Source organism: Oryza sativa, chromosome 3, assembly GCF_034140825.1.
Source record: "Oryza sativa Japonica Group chromosome 3, ASM3414082v1".
NCBI lineage: Eukaryota > Viridiplantae > Streptophyta > Magnoliopsida > Poales > Poaceae > Oryza > Oryza sativa.
This window is the reverse complement of record NC_089037.1, coordinates 15,759,592-15,777,103: the sequence shown is the minus strand read 5'-3', so window position 1 is coordinate 15,777,103 and position 17,512 is coordinate 15,759,592. Positions and strand designations below refer to the sequence as shown.

The following is a 17,512-nucleotide window of genomic DNA, read 5'->3' as shown; positions in this document are numbered from 1 at the left end:
GTTGTCTAGTGTTGACACTTCCCTATGACTCCGAGAACGAACGGTCTTCTCGAATTTATATCCCATCTTAAAAAAATGACTCTGACAAGCATTTTCCGGATTTGTTTTCCCTCTCAAAAATTGAACATGGCATGTTCCATCATTGGCTGAGAAAAATAAGGTTAAAGCATTCAAAGTAGACATCACAAAGAGGCTCCAGGTCAATAAACCAAGTTATCCAACTTAATTCAGAGCATTTGTGATGTTCCTGTTATAAGATGGGTTAGGGGGGGGTTGCAATCAACTCTTAAGCTAACATGATACTATGAATCAGAAGGGTAGAAAAGAATGTACGATGAATCAGCTTTTAGTCAGTTCCTTGCTTTAAAGAGGACATGAGTTAGATTGGGAGATGGCAGTCCAGAATTACGGCTCAGATGGTACACCAGACAGCGATTTACCACCACCAGTGTAACAGCTGCAACAACTGGGTGGGCTTCCAAGTCCTAGCAATCCAGGGAGCAAACTACACTTGCAAGAGCAAAAGATGGCATGTGCTTCATTTGGCAAGAAGTAAAACAGACTACAAAAGTAAGGAGACGCCAAATAGTTGTAGCACTGGCCGAGGAGACTAGGATGGGCACAAGAGGATACAGAAGACACCGTGCCAAATCAAATACGTTCCTAAAAACACATTTTCATTCATGAGAATCTGAATAAACATTTGTCTCGTGTCACTGGTGCCAATCAGTTCATGAATGAAAGGGGATATAACTTCGAGGCAGCTGCTCAGGTGTCCACTGGTTTGAAACATGAGATTGTTGAGACAAATTATTCCACCTCTTCCAAGAAATCCTTGATCTCTGCAGGGCTCAGAACCCTGTATTTTTCAGGAAAATATTAACAGTCAGCAAACCATCTGAGGGCAACGATGCAACATGTTCTATCATCTCAAATAGTTTGGACAGAATAGACAGCTATACCAGAGACTAGCGTGATAACAAAATACTACACCTTAGTTAAAAAAAAAACATCAAATGGAAAGGACGAAAGAAATCTAGGATTATTCTCCAGAAAAGATTTAACCTATTATGAGCCTCTACTCAGATGGGGGTAAATGTGCAGTTTTTTAAGATAAAGACGCCTATGATGCAAAACAGATGGCTATTTTCTAGAAATCCACAATTTAGAAAAGCTAAAAGATTTAGATCTTTGGCAGAGATAACAGAATATGAAATCTGATAAATGGTAGCAACAAGTTGATTAAGTCTGTATCATACTTGAATTCACGGTCAGATCGGATTATCCCAATTTCAATGTTGTTGGCGGAGATTTGTCCTTCATATCTGCAAGTTTGTAATCCATCAAGTTGTTTTTAAAAAGGAAAGAAGTGGTAAACAAATCAACACACAATAATAGTGAGGTACCCTTCTTTCAGAGTTAAAATAGCAGTATGAATGGCATCGTCAAGCTCCATATCTTCTGTGTATCTGCAATGAAACAATAAATGAATATGAAATTAATGCATTCATGCCTTCTTTTTTTTTGGGGGGGGGGGGGCATGAGCCTGTATAAACTTGACACTTAAATTAAGAAAAGGAGATATGTAGCATAGAATTAAGCACCATGTTTATGATCAAATGGAAGAAAAATGATACCACATGTAACAGTATCTAGTATCAATTGTAAGTTTTGTCAATCTGCTTACCTTTTCTCAAGAAATGTCTTTGCATTTGACACATTTTTCCCCATAGCTGATGCTTTCCAGGAGAAGTATGACCCTGATGGATCAACCTAATAAAACAATGACAATGTCAACTGTCTGCAATATTAATAACTACAAAGTCGTAAATGCAATGGTCTGAAGCAAGAAAAAAAGAAAGAAAGATTGTTCGCATTTGACACTTTGTATTTACACAAAACCTTCTCTGTTGTATATAATTATTTGTCAATACCTGGTACAATTGGGGACCATTGTCATCATACCCAGCAATCAACAAAGATACACCAAATGGTCTTACACCACTGCAAAAAAGCCATAATGAAATTTATTATATACAAATCTACAAGTAATAAAATAGATATTCTGGCTTTTGTACTTCACCGACCATGGTTTTCATTTGACCACGTGGACCACTGGGGTCTTATATTCTTACTAGTTTGTGAAAGAATATGCATTACATTGATAAGAAACAAGCATTGTGTTAACTTTCTAGAACATGCTGTTTGTGTATAAAAAATGACAGCTTAATTCTTCTGAATAGGTAAGGCAGAGAATGTTCATGGTTTATCAATCTGCTTGTACAAATTTTACATACCCAGATTGTGTAAACTCCTGCATGACAGCAGCAGTTTCTCGGACTAGCTGTGTAACAGGTATAGTTTCCTGCATTTATATATAGACAATACAGTTAGAAAGCAGAAACACCGATTCGGAATCACTTTATTTTACTGACAATGTAAATCCCTTCTGAAAGACTATTCCTACGTCTACGACATATTTTTTTAGGATAGCACTGTAAAACTGCAAAATAGACCATCAAATACCTTGTACAGACGATAATACTGTTGTGCTTGCTTTCGACTTTTCCTCACTAAAACACGGAAGTCTGGCCCCATGCCACTGGAAGAAAAAAAAAACAAGGTAAGCACATGAATATATGCAACAAAGTAGTGAGAGTCGACCATCCTAGTCATTAATCTAACCAAAGGCCAGTGTCTAACATGATTGAGCCTCAGCAACAAGAAGTTGGCACTTGTAATAAGCATTTCAAGAGAAGAATAAGCCCGAGTTCTAACGTTCAAATCACTAGAATAAGAACCAATGTAATTCCTGTTTTTTGTTCTTATTGGATGAAAATGAAGCATTCACAGGTTGTAATTCGAAAATATTAACAGTCAACTAAATTACCAAATCAAACTTGCAAACTATTAACACTAGCAAAATTAGTTAAAAGAATCAATGCTTTATAAGATGAGGCAGAAGGTATGATGTAGGCATGTTTTTTTCCCTAGTATATATAGTATGTACACGATAATTTTCTCAAAAGACATGAAATGTCTCATGTGCTCATGCCTTTCTAGTTGTTTCTATACCATCTTGTTAGTGCAAAGGGGCAGTGAATACATATAAGATCAAGAAATTATGAAAATAATTTTTTTAGAGGGATTAAGATAGCAGTACAATATTATGTAGCGTAATATAAAGTGTAAGATAATGAATAAGGTTGTACATAGCAAGACAGCAGTATATGAACAATGAAACACAGTTAAAATAAGTACCTGTAGACAACACCAATATTTGGAGTCAACGACTGAATCTTTTGCACCTTTATGTATGAATATGAGTATTCATTAGTGCCTCCAGAATATGAACAGATAAGGGAGCTTAAATTGTGAGTAATGTCACACTTACAGATGTTTCATCCACTAAAATAGAAGGCAACTTCTTCTCGGTGGCAATAACTACTCCATTAGCAGCTGTTACAACACCAAATATTTTGCAAAATTATTAAGCTTGCATTGGAGGAACCAAGCAATTTTATGGACCTAGCCTGTGTAATGGAGGAATCTAATAAATATGCACCTACAACACACATTGCAAATTATTCGGACAACTAAAAGTATTAGAAGTTAGTGTCTAGGAAATATTTGCCAAACTATAGTTTCATTCAACTCAGACAATAGTACACCTTCAGTTGTTAAATTGGTGCTGAGCAGAACCAAGCATAGTAGTTGTTTTCCAGACCAGGTACAGTTAGATTATTTTGAAAAACAAATGAACACTGGAAACCATGCAATTTGTGCATACAAAGAGGCACTTGTGTGTAGGTGCGTGCATGTGGCTACAGTGCTACTTATAAAACACTGAACAACTCATTGATAGGAACTCAACTTATCATTTTCCAGATTTCATTCATGCCTGTGCAGATATATTTGCAAGGTGTTAATCATCCTAGACAGCTCAAGCCCAACCTATAGTATTCATATTTGCACATGTTGTCTTTGAAAAACTATGTAAAAAAAAAATCAAGCTCAGGTAGCATCATAGCCAGAAACAAACAACAAATCGGTCATGCATAGTTCCAGAAATGTGTTCCTCCTGTTTTAGGTGGATTTGTTTAGCAGGTCATCTAAGCAAGTAAAGGACACAATCTTCAGACCAAGTATCAACTTCTTTAGTACTTTAGATAATCATATTATAGATAGAATTTCTACTTTTGCAATCTACAAACTCTGACAATCTCCATTTACTTCACAGAAATAATAAACAACCAACTTCGCCAAACGTTTCAACTTCATTGGTTCAAATTTTCCACAAGTGCCCACATTGCCCAATACGGCATAGGCACCGAAAAAAAATGTATATCACCAGTTCACCACAGCTAGCTGCCAATAGCAGAGTCGACAAGCATCCAGGGGCTCCAAAACCCCCAGCCTAACCTACCCACCCTCTGCGACGAACCAGCGCACACGCTCCCACAATCCACACGAGGCCAAGACCTAAACCCTAAATCCCACGACCGCAATCGTACCACTGTACCAACAAAAAAAAAAACTCATCCGCATAATCCCTAATCGGAGATTAAAGGGGAGGGAGTGGCACGCACCTTTGATCCCGAGGGAGGTCTGGCCGGACCCGACCGCCGTCAGCGCGTGCTCGATCTGCACCAGCTTCCCCGACGGGCTGCAGCAGCGGAACGGAAGCCACACGAGCGCGTCAGAGACCAATATGCTCCCGATCTCCGCCGGAAAAGAGAGAGAGAGGGTAGCGCACCTGAAGGTGGTGAGGGAGAAGGAGTACTGGCTGTCGCCCATCGCCGGTGGCGGCTCGCTCGCCGGCCTCTGCTAACTACGATTGCTTCCGCCGCCCGCGAGAGAGAATCAGAGAGAATTTCTCCCGTTCGATTTTCGATTTGTTGTCGCCGCCGACTCGCGTGTCGTTCGTTGTTGCTTGTGAGGGGATTATAGAGGAGAAATAGGGAAGAGGGGGAGTCGGTCTGCCATGTGGGGCCATGGCTACGCGACTCACGTGGGCCGTCCGATTCGTTCCGGGAGGGTCGCGCGCCGTCCGATGTGACTCCTACTCCCAGTCCTTTTTGGGTATCCTCTCTTCCTTTTCCTAATCGCAGTCGCCGTCGAGTTTCGTAGCTTGTCACGGATTCAAAATGCTACTACCTCCGTTTTGGTGGTGACAATGTTTTGGTAAGGGGCAGTGACACATTAGTGTATCTTTGAGAATAAATCCCCTATAGGTAATTCGAGATGACATTACAAAAGATGATGAAATCTCATACTTACTCTAAAATGATGAATTGTTTACGATTTCATGTACTCTAGAGTGGTCACTTTCTAATCCCAGGAGGATCTCGTCTAGATGAAGTGGGGAAAGCACAACACAACGATCAAAGCCACGACCTCGAATCAAACCGTGCAGTATAAATAATCAAGAGCTGCATGCTTGGTTCGGAGCTCAAACATTTTTGGAACCTGATTTAGTTCAAACTTGGAACACCATTCTTACAGCTACCACCAGTTTCTGCAGTGTTATCAGACAGCAGTTACAGTAGTCTACCTCCTCATGCTGCAGTGTTAAAAAAAAAAAAACTCTAACGCTCCTCGTAACCATATTACAAAACAATCGAGTATACAAAAATATCACAACATCAATGTTTCATCTGCCCTCTTGCACTCGCATAGCTATGTTAAACAGTTAAGGGAAGAAACCACAACAAGAAACTCATCTCTTTTGTACATGCTAATGCCCCCTGAATAGCCGTCGTGTGTTTCGGCCAAATGTGTGAAACCATATAACAGTACATGTGTATACGGTATACCACACAATTGGCCGGAAATAAAAGGAGCATAGTTTGGCCAAGAAGCTCCAAAAATATCTTTAACCTTCGCATATCATGCTCCATTCCACGCACACCATCCCAGGAGCCATGTTATGAACCCCTCCATGTGATGTTGCGTGCTTCAATATTTGGTATTCCAGATCAAGAATTGTGGTGGATCAAGCTAGCGAACATGAAGCCTTTGTTAGCCTCTAGTCCAATCAGATAACAGCCATGTTAGCTCACTCTTCCATATTGTTCTTTGCCACATCATTTTCTTCCTCCATCTTGTCCTTTGCCTCAGTATTTCCTTCCTCCATCTTATTCTTTGCCTCAGTATTTCCTTCCTCCATCTTATTCTTTGGATCATCATCTCCGTCGACGGTCTTCTCCTCCATAGCCATGTCGTTTGCCTCAGGATTTTTACCATCCATCTTGTTTTCTTCCTGCATTGTATCAATAGTGTCTTCCTCCATCTTATTTCTCATCACTGCATCACCATTTTCTTCAGCCATGACATCGTTTGCCTTATGCATACCATTGCCAGCATTGCCATTTTCAGTTGCATCAGCATTGTTTTCTGGTACTGCTGAAGGTGGTACATTTGCATGAGGTGCATAATATTGCATGTATTGCATCTGTTGCAAATGAAGTGGTTGGGGTTGTCAGATTCAAAGACATCAAACATAATTAACATAATTAAGTTTTGCAAGAGACTTGGTACTGGAACAGTGCTGTATGTACCTGACGAAGATGTTCTAATCTGAAATTCACTAGATGACCAATATCTTCAATACCAGCAACATAATGAATATTTCCAGTTTCCTCTAAAGGTCGCTCTGTAAATGGTGTGCACTCTTCAAGATTCAAGCCAAGCTTATCAGGCCTCTGGAGGAGAAGCTGGAATGTTGGCTGCAATTCGTAGCACTGTTCAAAAAGTGAACGACGGCAGAACACATACAGGCCCAGACGAGCACGGGACATTGCCACAATAAGTCTTCTGACATCACGAAGATGCCCCACAAAACGGGTGCGGACAAGAGATAATAAAATGAAATCATTTTGTTGACCCTGGAACTTGTCCACTGTGGTAACCTACATGATGCATAGAAAAGGGTACATGTCAGCACAAAGCAGAAAGAATGATAAAATACTAGCTTAAAAAACATAGCTCAAGCAATAAATACCTTGCTAGGTGGTTCGATATTCCATGGCTTGCATCTTCTGTTAATAACATCGCGAATAAGAAGCTTCTGACCATTGTAAGTGGTCAATATCGAAATCTTATTGGCAGGGTATCCAATCAGGCGCATGTAGATGTAGACACTAACTATAAACTCAGCCTCCCCTTCATTCTGGTAGAACCAAGGAGAAGGGGCAGACTCACCTCTGCCACGGAAATCAGGAACATCAACCAACTGATAGTCATAAGAGAAGCCAGAATTAGCTTTGTGGAAGATAGCCTCCTCACGGACGTAAGGTAGATCTCCAAGTTCTCTGTATCTCCAGTTATATAGTTCGGCGATGCTAGGTCTGGCACGCCCCTGAGCATTGAGCTCAATGTAAGGGACACCAAGACGAACAAATCTTGTAAAGAGACTTTGGTCCATGTGGCTGTACTTCTGAAAAGCCATGTTCTTCACGACAGGGGGTAACTGATGGTGATCACCAATTAAAATGCAACGTTTCAGACGAGCATAGCCATCTTCCTGCCGTTGCAGCAGCATCGGTATGAAAGTCTCTATCTCTAATATCTGTGCACTTTCTTCCATCAGCAAATTATCGTATTTGAACCCTAACTGAAGAAAGTCTCTCCTCTTCAATGCCGCATGAGTACAAGTCATGGCAACAATCTTGGCTTGTTTGGTCATTAGATAATTTGCCCTCTCTGCTGTTGACTTAAGTAGCTCAAAAGCCCTACATTCTTCCAGCTCTTGAAATATTGTCAAAAGATGTTTGAAACAACCTTTGGCTGCATGCATATCTTTCTCAAAGGACTCACCAGTGAAGGTAGGTTGTGGAGTATCTGAGAAGAACTCTGAGAAAGGGAAGCGGTCTTTAACAAATGAGGGCTTGTCTTGGTTTTGCGCACAGGCAGCTAAAAATTGTTCCCAGCGAGCATAAACATGTAATAACCAAAAGTATGCAGCCGTTTCACATGTGTAGCTCACATCTTCAGGAAGATGAAGGGAACTTGCCAATTTTGCAACTTCACCTAGCAGCTCTAATCGCCGAACCAGCATAGCATTGACACGACCTTGACGGCTAAAATCGAGATCAGTTGCCAACTCTTGTTCACCCTGACCAAGACGAAGAAGGTACCTAGCAGGCACATCTCTCTGGAAGAAACAAGTAAAATCAGCAAGTTTAAAAAGAACATGTAGCAAGCCAACTATGTAGAGAGCATCTAGGTGATTAGGATATATTTCAATATGAGATGTGCATGGCATTGCATGAAAATATGTAACTCCATTGGGACATATGTAGCACAACTTTGCATGAAAATATGGCATAAAGAATCATTTAAGAATCATTTCTGCTGGAAGTCCTCAAAACCCAATAGATACCCATTTTCATTCAACTTAAAGAACACTAGAAATGATAAGCAGTAAAATTGGTATGTTGCGACTGAAAGGAACAGGAGCAAAAATGTTCAGGTGGTTTTCATGAATAAGTGACATTAGGATAGCTGGCATAGCATGGGATCAAATATGCAATATTTCTCTCTCATAAAGAATAGATTAATAAGGAGTAAAACAGGAGTAATTGGTGCAGTTACAGTACCTGCATTATCTTCTCAAACAAATCATTCAAAGCTTGATTGGAATGAGTTATAATTAGAGTTCTTTGGGAAGGACAGTTGTGATATAAAACATTCAATATCTGCACAGCTGTATCTGTTTTTCCCGTACCAGGAGGACCAACAACCATTGTCAACCCAGGTTGAATACCAGATATTATAGCACCAATCTACAAGTAAAAGAGATTGTTACCAACAGAGCTAAAGTTAAAGGACAAGTCATATGGTTGTGTATCTCAAGCAAATTCAAATAAGCAAGTAAAATAATAAAGCAAGTACAAAAATCTCAGCACCTAACACAAATGAATTGACACATAAGCATTATCATAGTCTAGAAAATCTATTCATCTGTGTAATATTCAAACAAAGACATATTTTCTCTATGTTACAATAATAGGCTCATAGGAAATACTTTAAAGTTTTCTGGCAGGTTTTGTTGAAAAGATATGCACCAATTGAGTGATGGTTAGCTGGTAGCCTGAAAGTACCTGAGTAGGTGTAAACCTCACTGAGTTCTGTTTAGGTTTATCTTGAGGATACGGCCCTGGATCAGCAGGAATATAAGTCTCAACCATTATTTTTTCTTTCTGGGGCCCATCATCATCAACCATATTGTTCTTAGCCGACAAAACAGAGTTTACATTGCCAGGTAGAGCATGACTACTTTCCCTCATTTTCTTGGACAACTTAATCTTAAAAGGAGGGCTCGGATTCAGGTTTTCTGTTCCATCTGAATTGATAAATGTGACCTACAAATGAGCTAAAAGTGTTAGAATCTTTAGGGTTAAAATTAAAAAAGTACTTCCACTTTGAAAAAAAAAAACAGTACAATCAAGTTTTAAAAGATATTTACCTGGTAATCTGGAAAGCTTTGTACAACATGGTCCGCATCAAGAAAAGTGTCCTTAAAATCTATATTTTCCAGAAGATCAGGCATATTTATCCACTGTGCGGCAGAAGGGTTCCCATAACCCAAGAATATGTTATGCAACCATTCAGGAACTACACATGTTTCATTCATTAGATCACGTATAGATTCCAATATCGCTTTGAAATTATTCTCCTTGGGTTTCCTTCTCATTAGAATGTTAAATGTCCCATACACATTCTCTGCACCCTTCTCTGCTACCTCAGTAACATCAATATGATACTGAGCTGTATCCAAAGCAATTTTAACAGTACGAATCTCACCCTTGGGAGGTTTCCATTCCTCTCTCTTTATCCTCCCTGTAAAATCATTCATAAGAGATCCTTCCTCATCACGAATTTCAATAACCTCACATCCACGTACACATTGTAATCCAAGCCTTTCTGGCACAGTTGATTTTGCAGCCTCCTCAGGGCTAAGGGGTTCAAAAGATGGACGGATCGACAACAAAAATAAAACATCATGTTCCTTCAAAGCATCCCATTCAGATTTGATCTGTGGCTTGTAGCTTGAGATGCTGAAAGTGACATCAGCAGTTACAGCAGATGGCTTAACTTCTCCAATGTTTGGCTGCTTCACTTCAGTAATCCTAAATTCCTTGATTGGAACAGCCATCCTGGACCAACCACGAAAGGCAGTGTCTCCCTCATTGTTAATATAGGCATGCAGATGAGGAACAGCTTCCTGGATGTCTTCACGAATTTCATATGTTGATTCAAGGCGGAAAAGATTGAAATTCCTCAATAAATAATCATGAAGTGTTAAAAACTGGAGATTGAGTTTTGGGAGAGCAAGGCAGCCCTCTCCAGAATAATTAATGCTAGGAACAAGGCTTTCATCCCACATGATCTGTTCATTTGGATAAAGAGGAAGTGCATTTACTGCATCTTTCTGTGACTGACGCTTCTCAAAAAAGGCAACCAGGACCTCAATAAGAAAATCACGTCTTCCACTGCATGGGTCCTCCTCTGAAATTAACTTGAGCTGTATATATAGGAAGAAGTTAAGCACATGAAACGCATTTATTTCAGTTTCACGTGCAAAATATCTTAAGAGTGAACTCAGTGATGAAAGACTCATCTGACAAAAATTAATAACTAACTTGTGAGGAACATCTATATGATAATTTCCTTTTATCCTAACAACAGTCCTGCAGGTATGGAAGAATTTTATTTCCTGCTCTTAGCTTTCAAGTTGAGCAGCATTCTTACAAAAAAAAATTGAAAGATTTATTAGAGAAGAAGGTATATTCAGCTTGGTGTATGTCAAGGGAATACTACTTACAAATAACAATAACAGCTGATAAAAAAACTGAAAACAAATAGCAAAGGGAGTTCATGTAATCATGCGAATTGCTCACCTTATTACAAACCAGATCTTGCAGTTCTACATCTGTCAAGACAAGCAGCTTCTTTGCTAAGTCCGCACGCTTATGGATTGAACCAATATTACACAAGGAAAAATCTCTCAACTGCAACGGTTAGTAAAAGAACAATGAATTAATATTTTTATTATATTGGAAATAATAAAGAACGGCACAACAGAATATAAGGTGCACACCTTAGGCACTTGTTTGAAGGCCAGCAGCTGAAAGGCTTGGAAACGGGAATAATGAGCTTGCAAGACATCATCATCACTGAGCTGTGTTCCAGAATGATCATTAATCTCAAAGCCTTCATAAAACTGCAGCAAATCAACCAACTGCGCAAAAAGACGCCCCTTTTCATGGGTATACAGTGCACTTAAGTGACACTTAGCAACAACAGCTACATCGGCAACAAGGGGCCTTAAAAATCTGCACATTGTTAATCAGCATAAGTTGAGAGCAAACATAATATGCATTTTATGATGAGAAGCTAGCTCTTGGTAATAACATAATATCACCGCTAGAGCAGAAGGTTTAAATTTTAACCTAACAAAGATATATCCATCCCTAGTAAATGAACTGATATTGCATAAAGAAATGCTAGTAAAAAATTCATGCATAAAGTATTCACATCAAATCAATGAATAGACATCTGGTTGTCACAAGATGTGGTTAAGAAAGTTCATACAATAGCAAGTGAAAATATGGAAAAAGAGCTCGACCAGTGGGTTAAGACGGCCAGATTTTTTATGAGTAAAACCCAGATTGGGGACTTCATCACTGAGCTATAAGCGTGTTTATGGGTAAAGTTGAATGAAATACACAGGTGGTCAAAGTGCTCAGGGGGAAGAACTAGGCAATACGTGTTTTTTTTTATAAAAACCATTTGATGCACAGTTGCACACGAACTTCAAACTATGCACATCATGAGTGACTGACCAACTGATATTCTGAAAGTAAATTGTATGCTATCATTAAACCTGAATAGAGTTCTCACTTAGGTCAATGAACTTAAGAAATGACCCAATTTAGGCTTGTATGTTGTATCCCCGAATGGAGCTTCAATTTGCCCCAATAAGACCAAGTGAAAGAATTGCAAAATATATTCCTATTAATGAAATATGAGTATATTCATTAATTTCCACTAGAAATCCTAGATGGCTGTCGCGACAGGCATCTGGATGTCATGTTCTCATTCTTAGATCTAAGAGGAGAAACGATAAAGTTGAATCACCTAGAGAACTATACTCATATTAATGAAATACGCTGCTACTAGTAGTAGACAATTAACAAAATTGTATTCATACCGTCTAGTAGGAAGCTGGCTCAACATATCAATCAAAAACTCCATGAATCTCTCACAGTACAAGACACAATAATCATCAACCTGCCCACTGAGTGATACATTCAACACAGATTCATCCCCACCATCTTGACTGGACAATATTACCTTCGAATCAAGAATCTATAGAGAAATTTTGCAGGAGTTAAGCACGATTCACACAACATAGTTATGAGAAGAGTTTCAAAGGCACACCTCCAGGAATTCTTCTATTAAGTTCCTAAGGAATCTATTCTCGAGCATTTCTGAAGCATCACAGGTTTGACCTGCCTTTTTTGCTTCTTTAGCTTCTTTTCTTTTGATTTTGGTCCACTTCTTAATCAATTCAGGGTTAAGGCAAAGCTCCATCTGTAGATATTTGAAAACTATATAAGTACCAAAGAGAAACACAGGATAAACTAGTGTGAGAAGAAAAGAACAGCACAGTTACCTGAAGCCGTCCAAAAGAAAGAGTATGCCACAACTTTAGGCTTACTAACTGAAGTATGGTTTCTCGAACTAGTTCATCCTCCAAACTCTGCAGCAAAGATGATTTGTAAGAGCACTGAAAGGATTAAATTTTTACCACATATGGAGTGACAATCACCGTAGACCTTTGCATACTAGTTTTTAAAAATTAATGTGGTCAATTACACCTAATCCAGAAGAACAAAAAAGGAAACTGATGAGAAAATAGATCGATTTGATCATAAACTTGTATGGACATTCAAGCGAAACATCATAAGGATCCAGATTAGAAGGCTCAATTTCACGAAGGAAGTATTCTCTGGTGGTTGATGGTTCAACAAAAATAGTAAGGCAAAAAACACATCTAGGAAGAAAAAGGTGAGCATCAGCATGTGATTCAAATATCCTATTGCAAGCATAAAAGTTAGTACCTGAAACGCATTTATCATGAACAACAGGTAGTTTGTTTTCTCGGCCATATTAAGCTCCCTATCCTGCAATAAGAAATAAGAATGAGACGTATTATGAAAAACATGACAAGACATCTGAGTGATATCTTCTGTAAGTCATAATGAGATCACCCCAAAGGCAACAACTGAAAGAACAAAGAAGTTCCAGAATGGATCTGCAAAACTGAATGGCTCAAAAATGTAAACTAACAAAGCAAGCAAAACACAATGGCAAAAACCCATTAAGCCTGATTTCCCTCAATTCAAAACTCCAAAAGTACGCACAAAGTCCATCTGAGTCACCTAGAGTATTCCAATCTTTTCAATAAACCATACAGGGGCATCTGAGAAAGAACTGCTCCATGCAACTACTTAACTGGTGGTCCAAATGACAATATAAGGGATCACCATCAGCCCAACAGAATCAATTTCAACATGAAAAACTTCTCATGCTTATGCACATAATAAACACAAAAACCACCATTAACTGTGTTGAGTAGCAACTACATGCCATTACCGCTTAAATTTTGTTTAGTTGAGAAAAATATAGTGAAAATATATTTCCAGTTCCAGGAACTGCAGCAAACTAGTCGCAAGCATAGTGAGCTCTGAATGATGCTGACTGCTAGCAAGCATTGAGCTCGTACTAAACAAATAGTGCCTGACCATACTGAACAACCCCCACCAAGTAATAATAATAATAATAATAATAATTCAAAGTAGATGCACAATTAACCAACACTAAATTCCATAGTGTCCCCAATTAGGCTTCTCCATCCTACAGAGAGCCATCTATATTCTATACAGCTTTAGAATTGCAAGTTAAGCATTGGAAAAGCAAAGAGTTAATTATGGTGACATCAAAACAAACCTCTTCCTTTAGCTTGAGAACCCGCCATAAAAATCCCTTGAAAGCATCCTTCCGGTCATGGAAGCAGGTCCACGCCGCCACATTCTCCCGGAACTGCACACAAAAAAAAACCCAAACTACATCAGAAACCCTAGAAATCGCCCGAGCAAGGGAACAGCCAACAGCGATTGCTCCAATTCGAGTAGGGGGGTCGAAGAGGGGGGCGGGTCAGCACCTTCTCGTTGACCATGAGGATCATGGACATGACGTGCTCGAAGGAGGCGCCGGCCGGGTCGAAGTTTGGCCAGAGGTAGTTCTCGAGGTACTGGCTGACCTCGAGGATCATGACGCGGTGGAGCGGGACGGTCTTGCGGCCGCGGCCCTCGACCCGGAGCTCGGTCGCGTAGATCTCCCTGACGAGGGCGGCGTCGAAGGCGGCCCCCGCGGTGGGCGCGCCCCAGTGCTCGGCGGCGACGCGGGTGAGGCGGTCGCGCTGGATGTCGAGGAGCGTGATGGTGGAGGCCGCGGCGGTGGGGATGGCCTTGTCGGGCGCCGACGCGGCGGAGGCCGGGACGTCGGCCGGGAGCGGGTACTCGGCGGCGCGCGGGTGGCGGAACTCGAAGACGCCGGTGCCGTAGACCTTCGGCATGGCTGGCGCCGCCCCCCCGGGGGGGTTTTAGGGTTTTGGTTTGGGGGCCGCGGGGAGTGGGAGTTGGAGTGGTGGTGGAGGAAGCCGCGGCGGCGGCGATGGCGGCGGCGGCGAGGGGGGGTGGAGATGGGAGTCGTGGGGGAGATTTGAAAGGGAGGGTTTAGCCGGAACCCTTCATTTTTTTTTTCTTTTTTGTTTGTTTGGGGGTGCGGAGGGAGAGGAGCAGAGTGGAGGCCTTCCGCTTCGTTTTTAGCTTTCGCAAGCGCAAAAAAACCTTGGCCCGTTGGATCTGTGCTCGTGTTTTTGGCGTCGGATAGGCGGTTTCTGCTACTACTTCTCTCAATAGAAGATAGGAGGCGACGCAGGATGGAAAGAGAGAGATTTTCGTAAATGTGCATTGTTAGATGATTATTTTAGGTAAATTGGATCGGTCCTATGAAAAATATTCATGAAACCTGATATTTGGCTATTGAATTACTCTAAAATTCAAACCATGATGTTATTATCATCAAGATTTTTTTAACACCAACGTCTTATGTGAGAAAATGACAAAAGTGTCATCTCTTTTCATGTTAGCTCATTTCTCTCTCTCCTCTCTTAGAGCATGCGAAGAGCACCCAAAACAAATCCATATCCAATAATTTTTGAGGTTTTGTTGAAAAAAATCAATCCAACAGTGACCCTAAGCAGAAAACCCAAAATCAGATTCCCATCTCCAGGTTTCTCGTTCTCCACGAATAAAGAAGCGCTCTCACTCCCAATCCACCTCTCGCGAGCGCTTGTGGCAGTTCCCGCGCCCTCGTTGAAATTTTCCAGCCTGCAACTTCGTCGCGAGGTTGTCCGTCATCATCGCCTCTAGCTACCCTGCCACCGGACGCATCTCTCCCATAATCGGCAGAGTCTTTTGTGGCTCTCCCATTCACACATTTGACCGGCGCCTGATTCACACATCCACTCCCGTCGGTCTGCGTCGATGCAACAACGCATGACCAATATGTTGTTGTTTTTGCTGTTGCTATGTGTTGAGGGAAAATAGTACTTCATCCTGCTGTTGCTACTGTTTCTAGTTCTGTTCTGAGTAAAAAAATGCCAACGTCAACGGCGGAGCACGCTGTCACGGTGCACACGCGCGGCGTGACGATTCTCTTATGCTTGCTAATGCATTTGCAAACTAAAAACTGATGCTTGCTAAAAACTGATGCAGACTGAAAACTGATGTCCTCTGCTATGTGCTAGATGTGTTGCTACTGATGCTAAAATTGTTAAATGGCCTTGCTGCTGCTAAAGTTGCTGCTAAAATCGCACCATTTTTGTCTAACAAGAATGCTAGGAATAAATAGATAGTGCTTGACATGCAAATTGTATGTTTTATTTTTTGACATTGTATTGTTGCTCAAGTATTGATAGGTGCCCATATGTTGTACCGGATCTGCTGTTGGTGCTTATGCTGCTGACTGTAGAGTTGCTAACAAATTTCTGGAGCTACTAATGTATTGCTGCTTGCTGGTTGGTGTTGATTGCTACTAACTAGAGTTGATTATTGTTGCTAAATCACATGTCTGGAGCTGCAAGACCTGTCGATCGGAGAGGAGCGACAACGCCGAGTGGTGAGCGTGATACTGCGATCGCAGGTCGTGCAAGCGAGTGTGACGCCGCGATCTTGCGAGAGGCGAGAATGAAACGGATTTCGGTTGGTAGTTTTGTATGGGCCCCACCTTTTATTTTTAGGAAGTCAAATTTACCTAATCTCTTGGAGAGATTATTATTTTCACATCTCAATTTCTGTTTAGGATTCTCATAAACATTTTTTTACTACTGACTGGAGCTGATGTTGTTTGCTAAATCCCATGTTTGGAGCTGCAAGACCTGTCGATCGGAGAGGAGCAACATCGCTGAGTGGTGAGTGTGATACTGCGATCGCAGGGCGTGGAAGCGAGCATAACGCCGCGATCTCACGAGGGGCGAGAATGAAATGGATTTCGGTTGGTAGTTTTGTATGGGACCCACCTTTTATTTTTAGGAAGTCAAATTTAGCTAATCTCTTGGAGATATTATTATTTTGACATCTCAATTTCTATTTAGGATTCCCATAAACAATATTTTGGGGATGAAATTTAATGATACTGTTGGTGATGCTCTTATAACTCATCCATCTCTAACCACTCCTCCATCGCCGTTGGTAAGCTCGACGACTTCAACCTCGCCTAATTCATGAACCACAACAAGAGCCATGTCTACATGCTCACCGTTGACACCACAAGGGGTACCTTGTGTTAGAGTACCTCCAATCTGGCAAAGCCATCGAGCAGGCCAACGTGTTCAACTACGACATCATGTTGTGATGCGACCGTCGCCCGATCAACAAGGACGAAGTTAGGGTGAGAATGTCAACCTAGTGGACTGGTTGTGTCACTTGCACGGCAAGGATCAGCTCATCAAGGTCACCGATATGCTCCTCACCGGTGAGTTCGACTTCGATGAGATGTTCGGTTGCTGCTCGTTGGGCTGAGCTGCACGAACCTGAGCTGCGACAAGTAGCTGGCGATGCATCATGTGATATAAATCTTGAACCACAAGGTGGATCAGTGGTCATGCTGAAAAAACGCCATTGCTCGTGTTCCACTCCAATGTCTAAAGCTATGACTCTAGCTTACGAGCTATGTCGCCTGCACCAAGGTTGCGGTCAATTTGTCCTAGCCTGAAATCTGGATGGAATGGGATTGGATGAGAATATCAGAAAACCTGACGGTAATGCAATGATCAAATTTTCTAAAATTTCAATGACACACATCAGGTTCCATGAATAATAATGGTATCCTTTTTCAATACTGTAATTTTACAATGCTATCATTTTCTCATATTTCT

The 17,512-nt window shown here is 40.9% G+C and overlaps 2 protein-coding genes across 2 annotated transcripts; both read right to left on the bottom strand.

Moving 5' to 3' along the window:
- Positions 1-381: 381 nt before the first annotated feature.
- LOC4333000 (proteasome subunit alpha type-2-like) lies at positions 382-4,930 on the bottom strand. Its single transcript, NM_001402166.1, has 11 exons — positions 4,757-4,930; positions 4,590-4,666; positions 3,395-3,459; positions 3,262-3,308; positions 2,527-2,602; positions 2,298-2,365; positions 1,935-2,004; positions 1,688-1,773; positions 1,407-1,469; positions 1,260-1,325; positions 382-859 (listed from the first exon to the last, which is right to left on the bottom strand). Exons 1-11 carry the CDS (start codon positions 4,795-4,797, stop codon positions 811-813), a joined length of 708 nt encoding a protein of 235 aa, NP_001389095.1. The 5' UTR covers positions 4,798-4,930; the 3' UTR covers positions 382-810.
- A 514-nt stretch (positions 4,931-5,444) lies between these two features.
- LOC4332999 (uncharacterized) lies at positions 5,445-14,924 on the bottom strand. Its single transcript, XM_015775994.3, has 14 exons — positions 14,234-14,924; positions 14,020-14,112; positions 13,131-13,193; positions 12,683-12,769; positions 12,448-12,600; positions 12,218-12,375; positions 11,105-11,339; positions 10,905-11,015; positions 9,470-10,528; positions 9,105-9,365; positions 8,601-8,786; positions 7,004-8,155; positions 6,561-6,911; positions 5,445-6,454 (listed from the first exon to the last, which is right to left on the bottom strand). The coding sequence occupies exons 1-14, from the start codon at positions 14,645-14,647 to the stop codon at positions 6,059-6,061; spliced, it is 4,719 nt and encodes a 1,572-aa protein (XP_015631480.1). The 5' UTR covers positions 14,648-14,924; the 3' UTR covers positions 5,445-6,058.
- Between the last annotated feature and the right edge of the window lie 2,588 nt (positions 14,925-17,512).

What these genes read in the sequence shown, in the direction of transcription:
- LOC4332999 (XM_015775994.3), bottom strand. Translation starts at nt 14,647, where the DNA reads ATGCCGAAGGTCTACGGCACCGGCGTCTTCGAGTTCCGCCACCCGCGC. An exon ending in TCCTCATGGTCAACGAGAAG is followed by an intron (nt 14,113 to 14,233) that starts GTGCTGACCCGC and finishes TTTTGTGTGCAG; the next exon opens with TTCCGGGAGAATGTGGCGGC. An exon ending in TGTTTGAGAAGATAATGCAG is followed by an intron (nt 8,156 to 8,600) that starts GTACTGTAACTG and finishes TGTTTCTTCCAG; the next exon opens with AGAGATGTGCCTGCTAGGTA.
- LOC4333000 (NM_001402166.1), bottom strand. Translation starts at nt 4,797, where the DNA reads ATGGGCGACAGCCAGTACTCCTTCTCCCTCACCACCTTCAG. An exon ending in TTTTAGTGGATGAAACATCT is followed by an intron (nt 3,309 to 3,394) that starts GTAAGTGTGACA and finishes TCATACATAAAG; the next exon opens with GTGCAAAAGATTCAGTCGTT. An exon ending in AATATTGGTGTTGTCTACAG is followed by an intron (nt 2,603 to 3,261) that starts GTACTTATTTTA and finishes TTTTTCTTCCAG; the next exon opens with TGGCATGGGGCCAGACTTCC.